This window comes from Panthera uncia (genome assembly GCF_023721935.1).
Source record: "Panthera uncia isolate 11264 chromosome C1 unlocalized genomic scaffold, Puncia_PCG_1.0 HiC_scaffold_4, whole genome shotgun sequence".
Taxonomy (NCBI): Eukaryota; Metazoa; Chordata; class Mammalia; order Carnivora; family Felidae; genus Panthera; species Panthera uncia.
Window position 1 is genome coordinate 86057553 of NW_026057585.1, and position 16223 is coordinate 86073775.

Genomic DNA, 16223 nt, shown 5'->3' on the forward strand with positions numbered 1-16223 from the left:
GGGGGGGGAGTGGGAGAGGTGATGCAGGTGCGTGTGCATTAGCCCCTGTCCTCCTCGCAACTTAACTCCCCCGCTCGCTTCTCGTACTTTCCTCCTGAATCAGTGGTGAGGCGGAGGGAAGGGAGGGGTGAGGTCAAGGGCTAACCAGCCCAGTGTCTGGCAGGGACAAATCCACTGAATCTGGGGGCCCTCTGACCTGGGGACCGTTTTCATCATCCCCATTTGGCAGATGAGGAAAGTGAGGCACAGGGAGTTTAGGTGACGTGGCCCCATCTCTTTCCAGCAGAAAGCATCCCGGGGTGGGTGGGCGGGTCACATCAAGCCCCTCTGTTCTCACAAGGGATTTGGTTTATTTCCAGTCAGGGCTGCTTAGTGGGCAGAGAGCAGCCTTACTCACAGGGCCTCCCCGGAGAAGCCTGTCTGCATCTGCTGTGCCAGCCTGCCCTGTGCCCAAAACACACCCCACGCCCCCGTTGGGCCGGTTGCTGTGGTGCTGGACGCGTCTGTGGCTTCCCGGGGCAGTGGCTGGAAGGACACGCCGTCAGGAGAGCGAGCATGTTAGGTGGCCCGTTCCCACCTGGGGGCCCAGATCTAGAGGTCTGGAGGCTGCAACATGCATTCCCAAAGCTGTTTCTGGTATTTCAGAAAGGCTGCGCGGGTGACTTAAAACGTTGAATTCTCTTGCTTTTCAGCTCCCCTGGCCACGGCGGTCGATCGGAACTTCTATGGGCCGCATTCTGAACACGCACAACGTTGCCAGTAACGGATTCCTACGTGTAGTCACTTCTGTTTGTTGGCAAAATCCTGAAAACATGGAGCTCATGGGAGACGAGGATCTTCAAGGGGCTGGGGCGGTGGGAAGGCCAGGACCCCACTGCCCTGGGCTCTGGCTACTAGAACGATTGACGTGTGGGCTTCTTGTTCTCCAGCCCCACAGCGCCTTGGTTTCTCTTCTGTAACCACGTGTGTGGGTGTCTGGGTGTGTGTGTGTGCACGCGCACGTGTGCTGGGGGCATAAGCTCTATCTCCCATGTGGAGCTGAGGGCCCAGCACCTCCTTCCCCAGGCTCCTCTCTGTCCAGGGATCAGCCAAGGGGAGGGCCTAGGACCCAGGTATGGACTCTTCCTCTGTATTGGTCGGCTTTTGTTCTAGTAACAAATAGCCCCCAGATCTCAGTGGCTTTTTGTTTTTCTTTTTGGCTTGTGGGCATGAGGGTTGACTTTGACCCCACTCAGCTCTCAGCCAGGCATGAGAAATACTGTTCTCCTGGCAGACGGAAGCAAGAGGCTAACCTGAACCGCTCAGGTGCATTTAAAATCTCTGCTCAGATTGGGCCCATGTGATGTCCACTCACATTCCACAAGCCAGTTCTGACACCGGGGAGGGTGGAGGTGGAATTCTCTCCATGCGGCTGAAGTGGATAATTGGGGAACAGTGATACAAGTCTACCACAGTCTCCGGACTCTTGCTCAAGCCTCATTCACCCCAGGGGCAGGGCCCCGGCCCGAGAGCAGTTTTCTGCCTCCCAGACCCGAAGCTGGCTGACCCCTGTCCCTCCCAGCCGGCTTCTCGGCTTCCTGGACGTGCTCGCCTCCCTTTCCACTCAATTCCCTCTTGGATTTACACTGGCCACAGTCTGTTCATATGGCTTGCGATATAAAACACCTCAGATAAGAACACAAAATAACAACAAATTCGAGATGATGCTAGCAGAGTTTCTTTTTGGAACCCGGAGGGCCAACACTTTAAATTGGTAAAGATCGGTGGGATAAATGTGGTTGGCAAGGGGACTCAGGACACGGGCCTTGGAGGGAAGCCCAGGGGTCACGAGGAAGGAGAGAGCTGACAAGGGTCTGCACAGGGAAGGCGGGAAGACAGACCCCCTTCCCTCACATCTCAACTTGGCCAGCTAAACACCCAAAGATCTGGCCCCAACTCCTGGCCCCCAGATGCCCAGAACATATCCTCTGAGGCCCCAGCCAGGACAGAGGCTTCCTCTTATACTCGAGTTCGTTTCTCAACCTTGGCTGCATAGGAGACATCTCTGGGGAATTAACAACAACAACAACAATAACAACAACAACAACGTTCCTCCCCAGATTCCTCCACAGCCTATTAAATCAGGTTTTTTGGGGACCCTGGAGACCAGGGTGTGCAAAGAGCTCCCCGGGTGACTCTAATGAGCAACCAGGGTGGGGACCCGAGGCCCCCCCCCAAGCTCCATTGTGCCTGGAGAGGGATGTCAGCCCCTGCAATTTCAGATCTATGGATATTTCGGCAGAAAAGAAAAAAAAGTCTGGATAGTGTGAAACCTCGCCATTTTTATTTTTTTTTATAATTTTTTTTTAAATGTTTATTTATTTTTGAGACAGAGCATGAACAAGGGAGGGTCAGAGAGAGAGGGAGACACAGAATCGGAAGCAGGCTCCAGGCTCTGAGCTGTTAGCACAGAGCCCGACGCAGGGCTCGAACTCATGAACCGTGAGATCGTGACCTGAGCCGAAGTCGGATGCTTAACCGACTGTGCCACCCAGGCGCCCCCCCCTCGCCATTTTTAAATGTTAGCTCCAAGTTACTCAACTCTATGCAGGTCAGACAAAATGCGTCTGCAGGCCACTGATTCGGAACCTCTGGGCCATAAACCAAGTGTTAACAGCTCTGGGCTGCTCCCATCTGCTTGGCCGGCAGGAAGCGCTGGTGCGTGAGATCAGCAGCACTGGACGTGACCTAGGGCTGTGCTGAGATTGGGCATCAGGCCACGAGCTCTAGCGACAGGTGAATTACAGAGGTGACCGAGCCCTCACACGTCATCATCTACCCCTCGGTCCCCGCTGGGCCTTCCTGAGCATGCGGCCTGCTGTGTTTCCCCCTCAGGTAGCTACCTGGGCAGAACCAACAAGCCGCAGAGTGGGGGGCAAGTTCCGGCTGGGAGTTCTCTTTACCCCAACCCTGTGTTCCCCCTTGGGTTGTTGTTGGCTTTTTTTTTGGTTCTGTTTTTGTTTTTTGAGTTGATGTTTTTTTTAGCTTTTAATTACACTTAAACTGTGTTTTTAAAACAATTACTGTTTTTTACCATAAAAGTATTATTACGTTTATTGTAGGACGTTTGGAATATGAAGTAGAAAGAAGAAAATGAAAATCATCTATAATCTTAACTGCCCCTTGGGTTCTGAATATGGAATGACTTCAGGACGTTCTGCAAGAAAGTTCTGCAAGAAAGTCCTTCGGGGTGTGGAGGAGGGGGTGCCAGGAAGTCCTCTTCTCTCCTGGGAACACACTTCCATTTCCCGAAACCTGGGATATTCAATACCTTCAAAAGGCTTGTCCATCCGACCTTTGATACTTGTCAGAGACAGACTCTGAGAACCCACCTTATGTTTTAGGTCAATATTTCTTCTTCCTCATACATAACAAAAATTGCAGTAAGAAAGAAATCTTCAGGGAAAACTATCTGCTGTCCCACCGAGCGGCCGGGGGAGGTGAAAAGACTCCCAGGTGCCCTCTGGTGGCAGCTGGAGGGGATGGCGTCAGGCCGGGCCGGGGCCCCAGGGCCAGCCCTTGCTCTCAAGTCCGTGGTTCTCAGAGTGGGGTTCCAGGACCCAGCCTCGCTTGGGACCTTGTTAGAAACACACCGTTCCAGGCCCTACCCCGGACCTCCGGAATCAGAACCGCTGGGGGTGGGACCCTGCAATTTGGGTTTTAACAGGCCATTCGGGGGGTTCTGATGAACCCTGAAGTTTGAGAACCACTGTTCTAGGGAAGTACAGGCCTGGGACCGGAGGGCGTGTCAAACAGCGTCGGCCTGTGAGGACAAGCGGGAGGGCAATGCTAAAGACGTGTTGGTGCTGCAGGGGCGGGCGCCAGGCCAAACCAGCTCATAAAGGTCCCTGGCCGCAGGCCGTGTGGCCTCCCTCTCCATCCTAAGGTGCCTGGGGGCAGGCGGGGCTCCCAGAGTGAACAAACCCGTCCAGGCTTCCCCAGTGGGGCTTAAAAGGCCACAATGCACTGTGTGGAACTAGGCCCGGGATTCTTAGGACAGAGCTCAGAGGTACACTGGCAGGGGTCATTCCAGAAGCTGAGGGAACGTAAGAGCTCCCTCAGGTAAAGGCGGAGGAATGAAAAGCAAGCATTGAGACAGGAACAGAGCAGAGACAAAGGAGCCCGAGAGGAAAGGAGGCCAGCAGCGAAGTGTGGCCTCCTTAGTCAGATCGAAGAAGCCCCTCAAAAGTCCTTTTAACCTTCCTGGAGGAAACGCTTTATAGTCCGATCCCTGCCAAAATGAAAATCCCACACTGACTCAAGACGCAGCTGTGCCAGAACTGGGGGAAATCGGTCTAAGGCTCCAACTGGGTGACGGATGGATGGGTGGCTGGACGGATGGATGGGCCCAGCAGGTTCCCTGCGGCAAGGTTTCCCTGACGGAGAAGTGAGCGTCCTCTGCGCACTCGGCTGTTTAGGAAATCCCTGCCCCTGGCGAAGTCAAGCAGGCGTTTGTCGAGAAAATCTGACAAGAAAACAAGGATTCGGCAGAAACGAGACACAGGCAGATGTAAGATGTCATGGTAAATTGTCCCATCTTCTAGAAACCGTTCCGTGCACGCTGTCATTCTCACGGTACTGTTACAGAGACGCTGTTAAGAGGCGGTTTTTCAGGTTAACACGTCTAACCCGCTGATTAGCCTTATTCATTCAACACGCGTTTACTGAGCACCTACTATGTAGCAGTCATTGTTCTCGGTCACAGCAGTAAATAAACGGATGAAAACCCTTGCCCGCACAGAGCTTACATCCCGATGGGGGAGGGGAATAATAAACAAAATAAGCAAAATGTATAAAGCTCAGGGCCCATCATCTCCAGCTTGCTCATCGACTAGGCTCTTTTCTTTTATATATGTTTATTTTTGATAGCGCGAGAGGGGGAGGGACAGAGAGAGAGAGGGACAGAGGATCTGAAGCAGGCGCTGTCGGCAGCGAGCCCAATGTGGGGCTCGAACTCACGAACTGCGAGATCATGACCTGAGCCACCCAGGCGCACCACCCCCCCCCCATTCCCCTGCATCTACTAAGCTCTTAACTGAATTTTCAAAGCCTGAGAGTTGGCTTTTTCTGAACTAGAAGAGAGAGACAGTGCTTTGGTCTTCAGGTTAGGCTTCTAAACACTGCGAAGCCACCAAATCACCTGGAGATTTGTTAAAATGCAGATTCGGCTGGGTGGGGTGGGGTGAGGTGGGGGCTGGGGGGAGCTCCCAGGGTGCTGTGGGGGACGCAGCTAGCCCCAGGAACAGGAATTCTGCCGGCTCCCTGCCCCACCACGACTCCTTGCTGCAGTTCTGGACTTGCAGGGGGAGGCCCTGGGTAGTCTGCAGTTCCCATAGCAACTCCTTCCAGCCAGCAGGGCCAGCAGGGCGACCAGGAACAATACTCCTCCTTAAAGGTGAGGAAACCGCACCCACCCCAGAGAGGTTGCGGGAGGTCACGGAACTGGATCCCGGTCTAGAGGGCTTGCCGAAGCCACCGGGCTTTGCTCGGCCTGGGGCAGACGGGGGCCTTTAGAGAGCGGTGCCCTCGGGCAGGTGCAGCAAGCCTGGGAGGAGGCCAGCTCAGCGGCAAAGAGAGCAACCAGACCAGGCACTTACCGGCTCAGAGGTCCTTCTAGCTGCCACAGCCCGCCTGGAAAACAGTTTACTATGCCCTTCACTGGACCGGCTCCCGGGTGGGCTTCCTTCCGGTTTACCTCTTCGGCTCCCTCTAACGTGCTGTGAATTTCGCAAGCAGCAGCCCGATAGCAGCTGTTAGACATGTTCGGCCCTCCCAGGTGGCTTTTGCCACGGCCCCGTGAGTACAGCCAGGTGAGGCTGGCGAGCTGGGATGGGAGGAGGAAGGACGATTCCCTCCCCTCAGGCCCCGAGCCCCGAGGAACTGTTCCTTCTCACTTTATAGGCTCCCCTGGAAAGATTGTCACAGAGAATGGACACACGGCGGCTATTTCCTGGTCAGGTTGGAGGATGGCAATAAAGAGAGGTTATTCGGCCAGTCAAAACACACTCGGCCCTGCTCCTTCTGTAAATGTTTAACCATCCAGAATGGCAAACACGGCTTTATGGCACGTAACGAATGTTTAGTGTATTAAGGAGCGGAACCCCTTTGTCATGGGCCTAAAACAACAAAGACAACAACTGGAGATTTTCTTGGTGTAAAAGAACGTGCCGGTGAGAATGCCGTGGGCAGACACGTTCCTGCGGGAAGGCGAAGGCCAAGGCCAGGCCAAGGTGCTTCCCCCGAGGAGCTCTGCTCACGGTATGAAGTGTGGTGTATCTGTAAGAGCCTAAGTGGCTGAGACTCAGGAAGGCCATGCAGCAACGGGGACAGAGGGTGAGGTGCCAAGAGCAGAATTTTCCAAAACTGGAGCCAAGATCAGTTGCAACAATGGCCAAGAGAGGAAAGCAGGGACCAAGAGAGGAGGCTGGCTTGTCAGAAGATGAAAACAGACAAAGCCTCTAGAAACAAGGGAGGGTTTAGAAGTGGCTACCTTGGAGGTCAGCGCAGGATCTAGAGCAGATAGGAAACCCAATAGGCTATCGGTCACAAAGCGGCCCCAAAGATTCTGGAAAACGGGAAGGAAATTTGCTCTCAGTATTTCCTTGCCAACTCCCTTCCAACCCCACCCCTGACCTGCCTTTTCAGGAGAGGAGGGTTGTACCAGAAAACAGGTCAGCCTTGGTTCTACTAGGAAGCCAGGGAGAAAGAAAGTGGGCAGGGATGGACCAGGAAGGAGGGAGGGAGGGAGGGAGGGAGGAGGGTGGGAGGGAGAATGAGTATGGATACGTCTTAAGTTGGACTAGAACTAAAACCAACTTGAGACCCTGGTTGGATTCATCCCAAATCCTGTTTCTGCCCCACCACACAGGGGTGGGGGGGGGGGGGGCACTGCCCCCTGACAGGGCCCGGGATGGGGAGAGAGCAAGGGCGACCATCGAAGGCCCATTCAGAACAATCTACCTTGCGGTCCCTCCTGCAAAGTTTAAAAAGGCAGAAAACTAGTTTTATCTGTAAGAAAATGTTTTTATTCTTTTGAACCCCACAGGAAAGAAAAAAAAAAAAGAATGCAGCCAAGACCAAGTGTTTAACGAAAATAGTGTCCCAAAAGGCAGCAAAGTGGGGGAAACCTCAACACAAAGTCAGTGACAATTTTCCATGTTTTTGCACAAGGATGAAAAAAACCTGTGACAGTTGTGAGTTAACACTTCCAAGGTGACAATTACACAAGATGATTCAAAAATGCAAAATGGCAGCAACATGCACACCTGGCTAAAGCTAGAAGTTTTTTTTATTTTTTCTTACCCCCAAATAAGATCTGTGATTAAAAGGATGATTCTTTTTAATACTTCGATTTTGCTGACTTGCTCGTCCCCCTTAATCTGCTTTAAATATGACGTGCACGCCAATTGACGGGAAATTTGGGAAGAACGGTGTCCTTCCAGAATCCATGGCAAGGAAGCAAAACCAATCTGTTTGGTTCCTTAATTTTCCTAGTTTCCCAATACAATTTTGCCTCGCCCCTCCCTCTCCCCGGCCCTCCCCCCGCCCCCACCCGGATTCTTAAACACTTCCAAAAGTGGCCAGTGCAAACACTTTTCTACCAGTGTCTAATATACACTTGAAACCGAAATCTTTGTGCAGAGTTTTGAGTTTAAAACTCTTAAGAACAAAAACAAAAACAAAAAAAAACAAACCCTCCTTGGCACAAGAGCTGAGGAATAATCAAGTTTCTTTTAAATCATCCAACACAAGATGATGAAGAGAGGAAAAGCACAGTTAAACGAAAGGAGATTAAAAAATGAAACCCAACAAACCCGAACCCGGTTTCCTTGGCTGTCTTTGCAGGTCTGTGGCACACACACACGGCCCGGCTCCCCGCCCCCAGGTGCTTGCCTCGAGAAGTCCAGAACACCCGGGTGCTTTCTCTGAGAGGACACGGGATGCAGCCGGGGTGGCGTCCAAGAGCCCAGCTACACGCCAGCTGTACAGCAGGATCCGCAGTGAGCTCGACACAGATAGAAGACAGATGACGGGGAAGGGGGAAGATAGTTTAAAGTCATCAAGTTTCCTCTTGAAATGTCTTTTCCCAAGGCACTGCTAGCGATTTTCTAGGACTGCACACCCAAGGGGGACAGGAGCATTTCCGACTCGACCCCAGGGACGCTCGAGAGCCAAGTCCCATCACCTGGCTCCCCTCGGCTTACGGGACACTCCTGGGGTCTGTCTGCTCCTCGGAGGGGTAATCACCTTTTGTTTTCTGTCGTGTCAATAATCATCTTGGGTAATGCAGCTATGAGAGCAAAGCTGTGTGAGGTTATTAACCCTTCCACTCTAAAAAAGAAACGCTTCTGTTAGCATCCCACGTGAATCCAACGTGCAGGTTTTGCTTGCTTATTTAAGAACAAAACAGAACAAAAATAAAGGATTGGGAAGCAAAAACCCTGCTTTTGTTTGTTTGTTTGTCTGTCTGTTTTCTTCAAGAGGAAACTGTAAGAATACATAAAAGGCAAAACTGGCTACTTGAAATCCAAGAATGGTTTTAATGTGTTGGCCGAGAAAAATAAACTGCAAAGTTCTGTGAGGTCTTCTAAAAATTTACAAGAAAAACTGATGGGCAGTTCTAATCAGACTTGGATGTTATCTTTCCCCCCTTTTTAAAAACGACAACATATACAGTCCCACAAAATACAATATAAACTTTTTTTTTTTTTTTTTTTTTTTTTTTATCTTGACTGCCAGAGACGCTCCTTTGTGATGCCTTCTGGTAACCAAATGGCTGGGCAAAAGCCACAGCTGGCCTTCATTTCTTCAGGGGCTGGTAAACAGAGGCATTGGGATCAAGTCCAGAGGGGCTGGTCTCCACAAATTTGGAAGAGTAGTGGGGGGAAACGGGGCTCAGGGGGCTGGTCGTGGCGCTGTACGTTATGCTGGGCATGACGGCCATGACTTCGGCTATCTTCTGTTTAAGGTCCTTGATTTCCTGGTCTTTCTGAAGAATTTGTCCTGAAAGAGCAAAGACCCACCGTTAGTGAGAAGGGAGGGTCCCTCTAACACAATCCCTCGCGGAGGCCCAATCCCAAGTGAGTTCGCCTCCAGCTCTGATGGCTTCTAAGGGTAGGAACTTTTCCTGTTAAGGGCCAAACAATAAATATTTTAGGCATTGCGAGCCACACACTTTGTTGTTGTTGTTTTTTTTTTTAAGTTGATTTATTTTGAGAGAGAGACAGGGAGCACAGTGGGGGAGGGACAGAGAGAGGGAGAGAGAGAATCCGAAGCAGGCTCCATGCTGTCAGTGTGGAGCCCTACTCGGGACTCGATCTCATGACCTGAGCCGCAGTCCAGAGTCAGATGCTCAACTGAGTCACCCAGGCGCTCCCCCCCGCCTTTTTCTAACATGCAAAAACCATTCTCAGCCCATGGGGAATACAAGAACAGGTGGCAGGCCAGTCTGGCCTGTGGGCCGTGGTTTTACAGGTGTTTAAAAAGGGATTCTGGGGGCGCCTGGGTGGCGCAGTCGGTTAAGCGTCCGACTTCAGCCAGGTCACGATCTCGCGGTCCGTGAGTTCGAGCCCCGCGTCGGGCTCTGGGCTGATGGCTCGGAGCCTGGAGCCTGTTTCCGATTCTGTGTCTCCCTCTCTCTCTGCCCCTCCCCCGTTCATGCTCTGTCTCTCTCTGTCCCAAAAATAAATAAAAAAACGTTGAAAAAAAAAATTAAAAAAAAAAAAAAAGGGATTCTGTTTATGGAGGGGTGACAAGCGACACGTTGAGCCACGTGTGGAGCGCGGCAGTCACCCACGGCAGCCGAGAGGGTGCACCACGGCTGCACCTCTTGAGCGGAAATATTTTTCTGGGAGGCTGGACATCTGAGTGTCAGACCGAGGGATACAGAACACCTGAGGCCCGAGAATCCATCACCACACGCTGGGCCTCCGGGTTCCCCTACAGAAGGCACACGAAGCCCGGCAGCGGCTGCACTGGGGGGTCTAGAGTGACACAGTGTGCTCCTCCCCACCTCTTGGCACTGTGCCGCTCGGCCTGTCGGCCCACTTTGCACCTGCCGGACACTTTCACGTTACCTGACTCGGCCGCCCAGCATCCCCCCTCCCCCCGCTATGCTTAGCTTCTTGACCCAACCAACTCCTGCCTTGGGCCGCTTCCTCTTCTGGGCTTCTCCTGCTCTGTGTTCACTCCTGAGGTTTCACTTCCTCACCAGGCTTTCCCTGACCCTCCCCTTAAAATCAGACCCGACCCTGCACGCACCCCCCCCAATCCCTAGATTCTCAACACATCCCATGCTTTCCTTTTTGTCCCTTTCTTCTAGTAAGGATAATAATTACAATGGCTAACACACAAGTGCCAGGCACTGCTCTAAGTGCTTACATAGACAAACTCACTTATCACAATGACTCTAGGATGTGGGAATTACCATCATCATCATCATCATCATCATCCATTTTATAGATGAGGAAACTGAGGCAGAGAGAGGCCGAATGACAGAGCCAGGATTCAGCTCTGTGCGGTCTGGCTCCAGTCTGCACTCCCACGTACCACATTCTTTTACCTCCTGTAACTACCCATTTGGGTGATGCTCTGTGCCCGTCATCTCCAGTGGCCTCTGCTCCATGAGGGCAGAAGCTGGGTTTGTCCCCTTGTTCGCTGCCACATCCCTAGTGCCCAGCCCCCCAGAAAGCTCAGGCTCTGCAAGTTATGTCTCCTGCCCAAAGTCATTCCGTGATTAAGAGGTCGAGCGGGGTTTAAACCTGGCACCACTGTTCCAGAGCCCACGCAATTTGCATCACGCTTTGAAGCTCCCTGGTCTACTGCGTGAAGAACACTCAGGACTCAGGAGTAGCCCTTCAGAACTTCAGAAATTTAAATGCTTTCAAAAAAAAAAAAAAAAAAAAAAGAGGTTGCATTTGAGCTGCACTCAGTTTGAGTCCTGCAGAAGGTGGTAATATATTTGAAATGCAAGAGGGCGCGGTGACATATCTTTAACAAGCATGTAGTAGAGATGAAAGTCATTTTGGAAGTGGGATGAATCAAATGATACAGAAAGTAGGAAGCAGAAAAGCAACAAGGGGTTTGATTTGAATTACAAAGTTGGATCCTTATTAGAATATTCTCAGCTTGACAAGGGGGGGAAGTAGTGGGAAGGCCCAGCAAAGAGCAGTAGAAAGGAACTGCTCTGACTTCCTTCATGGCCCCTCAGCTTCAAGTTCGCATCAAATATCCTCCTTCCCTTTGAACAAAATAAGCCTCGGATGAATAAAATACCTAACGGCATCTGTGAGCCGCTGTATCCTTTTTTTTTTTCCCCACGCAGATGCAAGTTTGATTTTTTTAATCAGTAACATGCAAACATTCCCGGAGCTTTGAAAAAGGCAGTTCTCTTTGCTTTTTTTGTCTCTTTGCAAGAATTCGGGGGCTGACACGGAAGCCCAGTCTGCGCTGGGAAGCCAAACTCCCCTTGGCCACTCAGAGACCAGGTGCTCCCGCACTCCAGGGGGCTGTCCTCCCACAGTGCAAATCAGAGCAGCTGAAATGAGGTGGCCCCTTTCGCAGCCAGCTGAGCCAGGAGGGCACAGGAACCGGTGTGTGGCCAGAAGTTCCGCTTTATTTATTTAAACCAAAAAAATTTTTTTAAGTTTAAGTAATCTCTACAACCCAACGTGGGGCTTGAACCCATGACCCCGAGATGAAAAGCTGCGTGCTCTTCCAACTGAGCCAGCCAGGCGCCCCAGAAGGTCAGCTTTAGAACAGAATTCCCAGGAACCTTCTTCTTAACTGCTTTTCCCTGAGCCCACAGATTAATAAGCCCGACTCCCAACCTGCCATTCTTCTTGCTCTATCATCTGGGCCATCCCAAGCCCCTCCTACGGCTCCATTAACTTTTCACAACTTGTATATTCCCCCCTGCTCCCGGGGTTTGGGCCCTCTCGCTGGAGATGAGACCCCAAATGCCCCCTGACTGACGACGATCTCTCACCTGGGTGTCCAGGAAACGACTCCAACTCAGAGCATCTCCAACCAAAGTCACTCTCTCTTCTCGTTCCCTGATTCTGTTCTGTTCTTCTTCTCTGCTCCCAGCAACTTTAGCCTCCCACATCCCCCAGGTGCCTCCACTTTCCTTCCCTCCCTGTCTGGACCACCCTCCCTCCCCCACACTCCCCGCCTCTGAGACAAAAGACAGTCACAGCCTCCTAGGGAGTCTACCTGCCTCTCCTCAATCTCACCTTCCAGATCCATCTTTCACATTGCTATTGGAAAGACGTTTCCAAAATAATGGCCAGAACACGTCACCCCGTCCCTCCTGAAAAATCTAGGGAAGACACAGTCTGGTTTGGCTTCATGCACGGTCCCCCTCATCTCCCAAGTCCTCCAGCCTGAGGCCACCGCTCATCTGGACGTTTCTTTCCTTTGCTTGCACGAGCCCCCCAGGTAACAATGTCTTTCCCCTGCCATTCTCTGCCCCCAGAATCCATCCTTCAAAGCCCACTCAATGTCCCCTCCCTCGTGAAGCCACCCCTGATCACTGCTCTGGCCCTTCAAGTCCCCTACCTCTACCCACTGGCAATAGGCCTCTCTGCTGTACACAGGGCCCACAGGGTCCAGCCATCTTTGTGATCGTACTAATACATCGTTGGCCTTCTGCACATTCATTCCCTCCTGGGGGTAAGTGGAGTCTTCTAGAAACCACATGCAAGTAAAATTACAACAGACTGAAGGTAGAAACAGGGATGAGAACCGAACTATCTTCTATTGAAGCAGAAACTAAAGAGATTGGCTCACAGTAAAACAATGCCATTTTTCCTCATTAAATTTTCTCTGGGGTTTTGGGCAAATATAGTTCTTTCTCATACAAATAAGTTATATGCTTATTATGCTATTTGAAAATGAATTAATACATGTTTTAAGTTTTAATTTCTTTTAAACAAAATTTTTTTTAACGTTTATTTTTGAGAGAGACAGAGCACGAGCGGGGAAGGGCAGAGAAAGAGGGAGACACAGAGTCCGAAGCAGCCTCCAGGCTCTGAGCTGTCAGCACAGGGCCCGAGATGGGGCTCGAGCTCACAGACTGCGAGATCATGACCTGAGCCAAAGTCGGATGCTTCACCGACTGAGCCACCCAGGTGCCCCCAAGTTTCAGTTTCTAATAGGTAAATACTGATTGACATAACCCACTTGGAAAAAATCTCCTTGGGTTACTCAAGAATTTTAAGAGTGTCAAGGGGTCCCCAAGACCAAAAAGTTTGAACACCCTAGTAGATCCCCCACCACACTGTGTCTTATCTGTACCTCTCTCTCCTTCAGCTTCTCGTACGCATGCTTTGAATGTTCTTTAAGTGCCTGTTGAAATAACCTTCTCCTACTAAGTCAGTTGTTTGATTTTTGTTTTCAGTAATCTATGCTGGCTAATTAGTTTCTTGGACAAAATCTAAATTTCTTTTCATCAGGTTGTATCAGGCCTCTGTTCAGAAGCCTTCCAAAGCTTCCCGTGTTACTCAGAGCAAAGTCCCAAGTTCTTTCCAAGGGCTACAAATGTGGCCCGGCCAGCAACCATACCCGTCCCTCAGGCTGTGGCCTATGCTCCTGAGGCCTGAAGTGCTTTTCCCCCGGAGATTTTAGATTTACGTGGTTCCCTCACTCTCTTACTTTCAGCCTCTGCCCAAATGCTACCTATTCAAAGGATTTTCCACGACCACCGTGTCAAACTAGTGGCCCCACACAGACACTCACACTTCTTGCCTGGATACTGCCTCATTTTTATCCCTGCATCCATCAGCACCTGATACGCTCCATGCCTGCTTGTTATTGCCTGTCCCCTTGGGGCGTCTTGCAGTGCCCAGCACACAGTAGGGCCTCAGGAAGTAGTTGTGGAGTGCACGGCCTACTCTCCAGAAGCTGCTCCCAGTGCTCCCTCATTCGTAACCACGTACAGCCGGCTGCGGCCTGGAACGCGTCAGGCCTTCCTAGCTTCCCTGGCCTCCCTCAAGCTGTTTCTTCTGTTCAGATGCCTCTCTGCCCCTCGCCCTCCTACACTGCTTCGTCACTGAGCTAACCCCTGCTCATCATTCAAAACCCAACTCAGACATCAGCTCCCCTGAGAAACAGCCCTCTAACTCCCAGACTGGCTCAGTCCCTGCCCCTCGGTATGTTCCTACACCACCACCTTTGGGGGACTCCGCAGTTGTCTCTTTCTTCAACAACACCGTGAACTCCTTGAGCACAGAAACTCATCCCCTTCTCTGTGTGCCCTGCACTTGACATACTCTCACCTCAAAATACGTCCGCGGAATGAATTAATGTGATAATTCCTAGATGTCAAGGTCGGGCACTTACAAACCGAGAAAACCGAATGTCTTTGGTTCTGAGCTCTAAGGGACGTGTGCTGTGTTCCTGTGCATTGTTCGTCACACCACCTCCTCTGGGGCCCGCTGCTCTCCTACCTTGGGCGATCTCGAGCTGTCGCTTTGCGTCCCCCAGTGCAGAGAACAGGTCCAGCTTGATTCTCGTCTCTGCACTCAGACTGTTCTCCAGGTGCTGTGTTTTGTCTTGCATGGCCGAGAGCGCTGACATTAACACCTCAGTGTCCTTCTCATTTTCCTTATACTTCCGAAGCTCCTATCAACATCATCAAAGCAGCAAGATGTTACAAGATAGTTTTGGCATCGATGTCTACAAATTAGCCTGAAATCACAAATAAAATCCCACTATTACTGACCTGGCCCCTAGAATACAGAATCCTGGTGTTTCGTGGGTTAAGAATCTTACCACTTGGGAGTGAAAAATGTATTTATATGATGATATGACATACAAAACTATTTTAGTAGATGAATTTGATGGTGTTGGGCTGTTTCTAGTAACAGTAGACTCTGTTTCCAAATAAAACACTTTCTTACAAGCCTAATTCAGAACATACAAAGCACTTTTTCCTTGCCGCCAGTTGCAAATGCTGCTGTAATGCTGTAATCAATTTGCCAGAAGTCTACTCTCAATTTGCACTAAAAAGTTATAAAAAATGTTCATTATTTTGATAGGACATACTGCAGAGTAAGCCCACTTAAAACAACTGGTAATGTCGCCAATAAATACCTATATATAAATAAATATATACATACATACAGATATTTTAATTTTTTCATTTTAGAGAAATCCAAACTTATTACAGAGAATTAGAAATATATTAAAGTTCAAAGGAGAAAATGAAAATTACTCAAACTCCTGACAGCATAAAAAACTTTATATATTTTTAGTCTTTTAGAAGCATATGTATATCTTTTAGCATAAATGAGATCACACCATATGTAGTTTTGTATAGTTTTTTAAATCAACTGGTTTTTGAAAATGTAATTTTTAACGGCTATATAATATTCTTGTATATGTACCATAATTTATTAAATGAATCTCCCTTTGTTAAGATTTTGTTTTCATTTATATACCGCTATGATGAACATCTTTGTTTATCAATCAATGATGAGATTTTAAAATGTTTATCTTAGGCAGGAGTTCTGAAAAGGGAAATAAAGTATATGAACTTTTCCAGAAAGTTACACTTCTGCCAGCAATTATGAGGCCTGTTTCTATTATCCTCACCCAGGCTGATAGTATCATTTAAAAATTCTTTGCTAATTTCACAAGGGATAAGGAAAATAAAAGCAAAAATGAGCTATTGAGACTACACCAAAATACTTTTGCGAAATGAAAAGGCAACCTACTACATGGAGAAGATATGTGCAAAAGAGATATTCAGTAAGGGGTTAATATCCAAAATATATAAAGAACTTCCACAACTCAAAACCAAAAAAAAAAAACCAATCTGATTAAAAATGGGCAGAGGATCTGAGTAGACATTTTTCCAAAGAAGACATACTACGAAAAGATGTTCAACGTCCCTAATCATCAGAAAAATGCAAAATAACAAAATCACCTTATACCTGTCAGAGAGGCTAGTATCAAAAAGACCAGAAATAACAAATGTCGGTGAGGATGTGGAGAAAAAGGAACCCTTGTGCACTGTCGCTGGGAATGTAAACTGGTGCAGCCAGTATGGAGGTTCCGCAAAATATTAAAAGTAGAAATACCATATGATCCAGTAATTCCACACCTGGGTGTTTACCCGCAGAAAACAAAAACACCAAACATGCACCCCTATGTTTTTTTGTAGCATTATTTACAATAGCAAA

At 49.6% G+C, this 16223-nt stretch overlaps 1 protein-coding gene and 1 long non-coding RNA gene across 3 annotated transcripts in view; both read right to left on the minus strand.

The window, feature by feature from the left end:
• LOC125912936 (uncharacterized) overlaps positions 1-6759 on the minus strand; it is a 26040-nt gene extending 19281 nt beyond the window's left edge. Inside the window, exon 1 of the long non-coding RNA XR_007454877.1 lies at positions 5637-6759. This is a non-coding gene — a long non-coding RNA (uncharacterized LOC125912936). The remainder of the gene's footprint in view (positions 1-5636) is intronic.
• Positions 6760-8556: 1797 nt separating this feature from the next.
• Positions 8557-16223, minus strand: part of MACO1 (macoilin 1) — a 64150-nt gene continuing 56483 nt past the window's right edge. For both annotated transcript variants that reach the window (XM_049617768.1, XM_049617769.1), the window contains 2 exons: positions 14487-14661; positions 8557-9042 (listed from right to left, as the gene is read on the minus strand). In XM_049617768.1, coding sequence (XP_049473725.1) covers positions 8840-9042; positions 14487-14661 — 378 coding nt within the window. In that variant the 3' untranslated portion in view covers positions 8557-8839. The remainder of the gene's footprint in view (positions 9043-14486; positions 14662-16223) is intronic.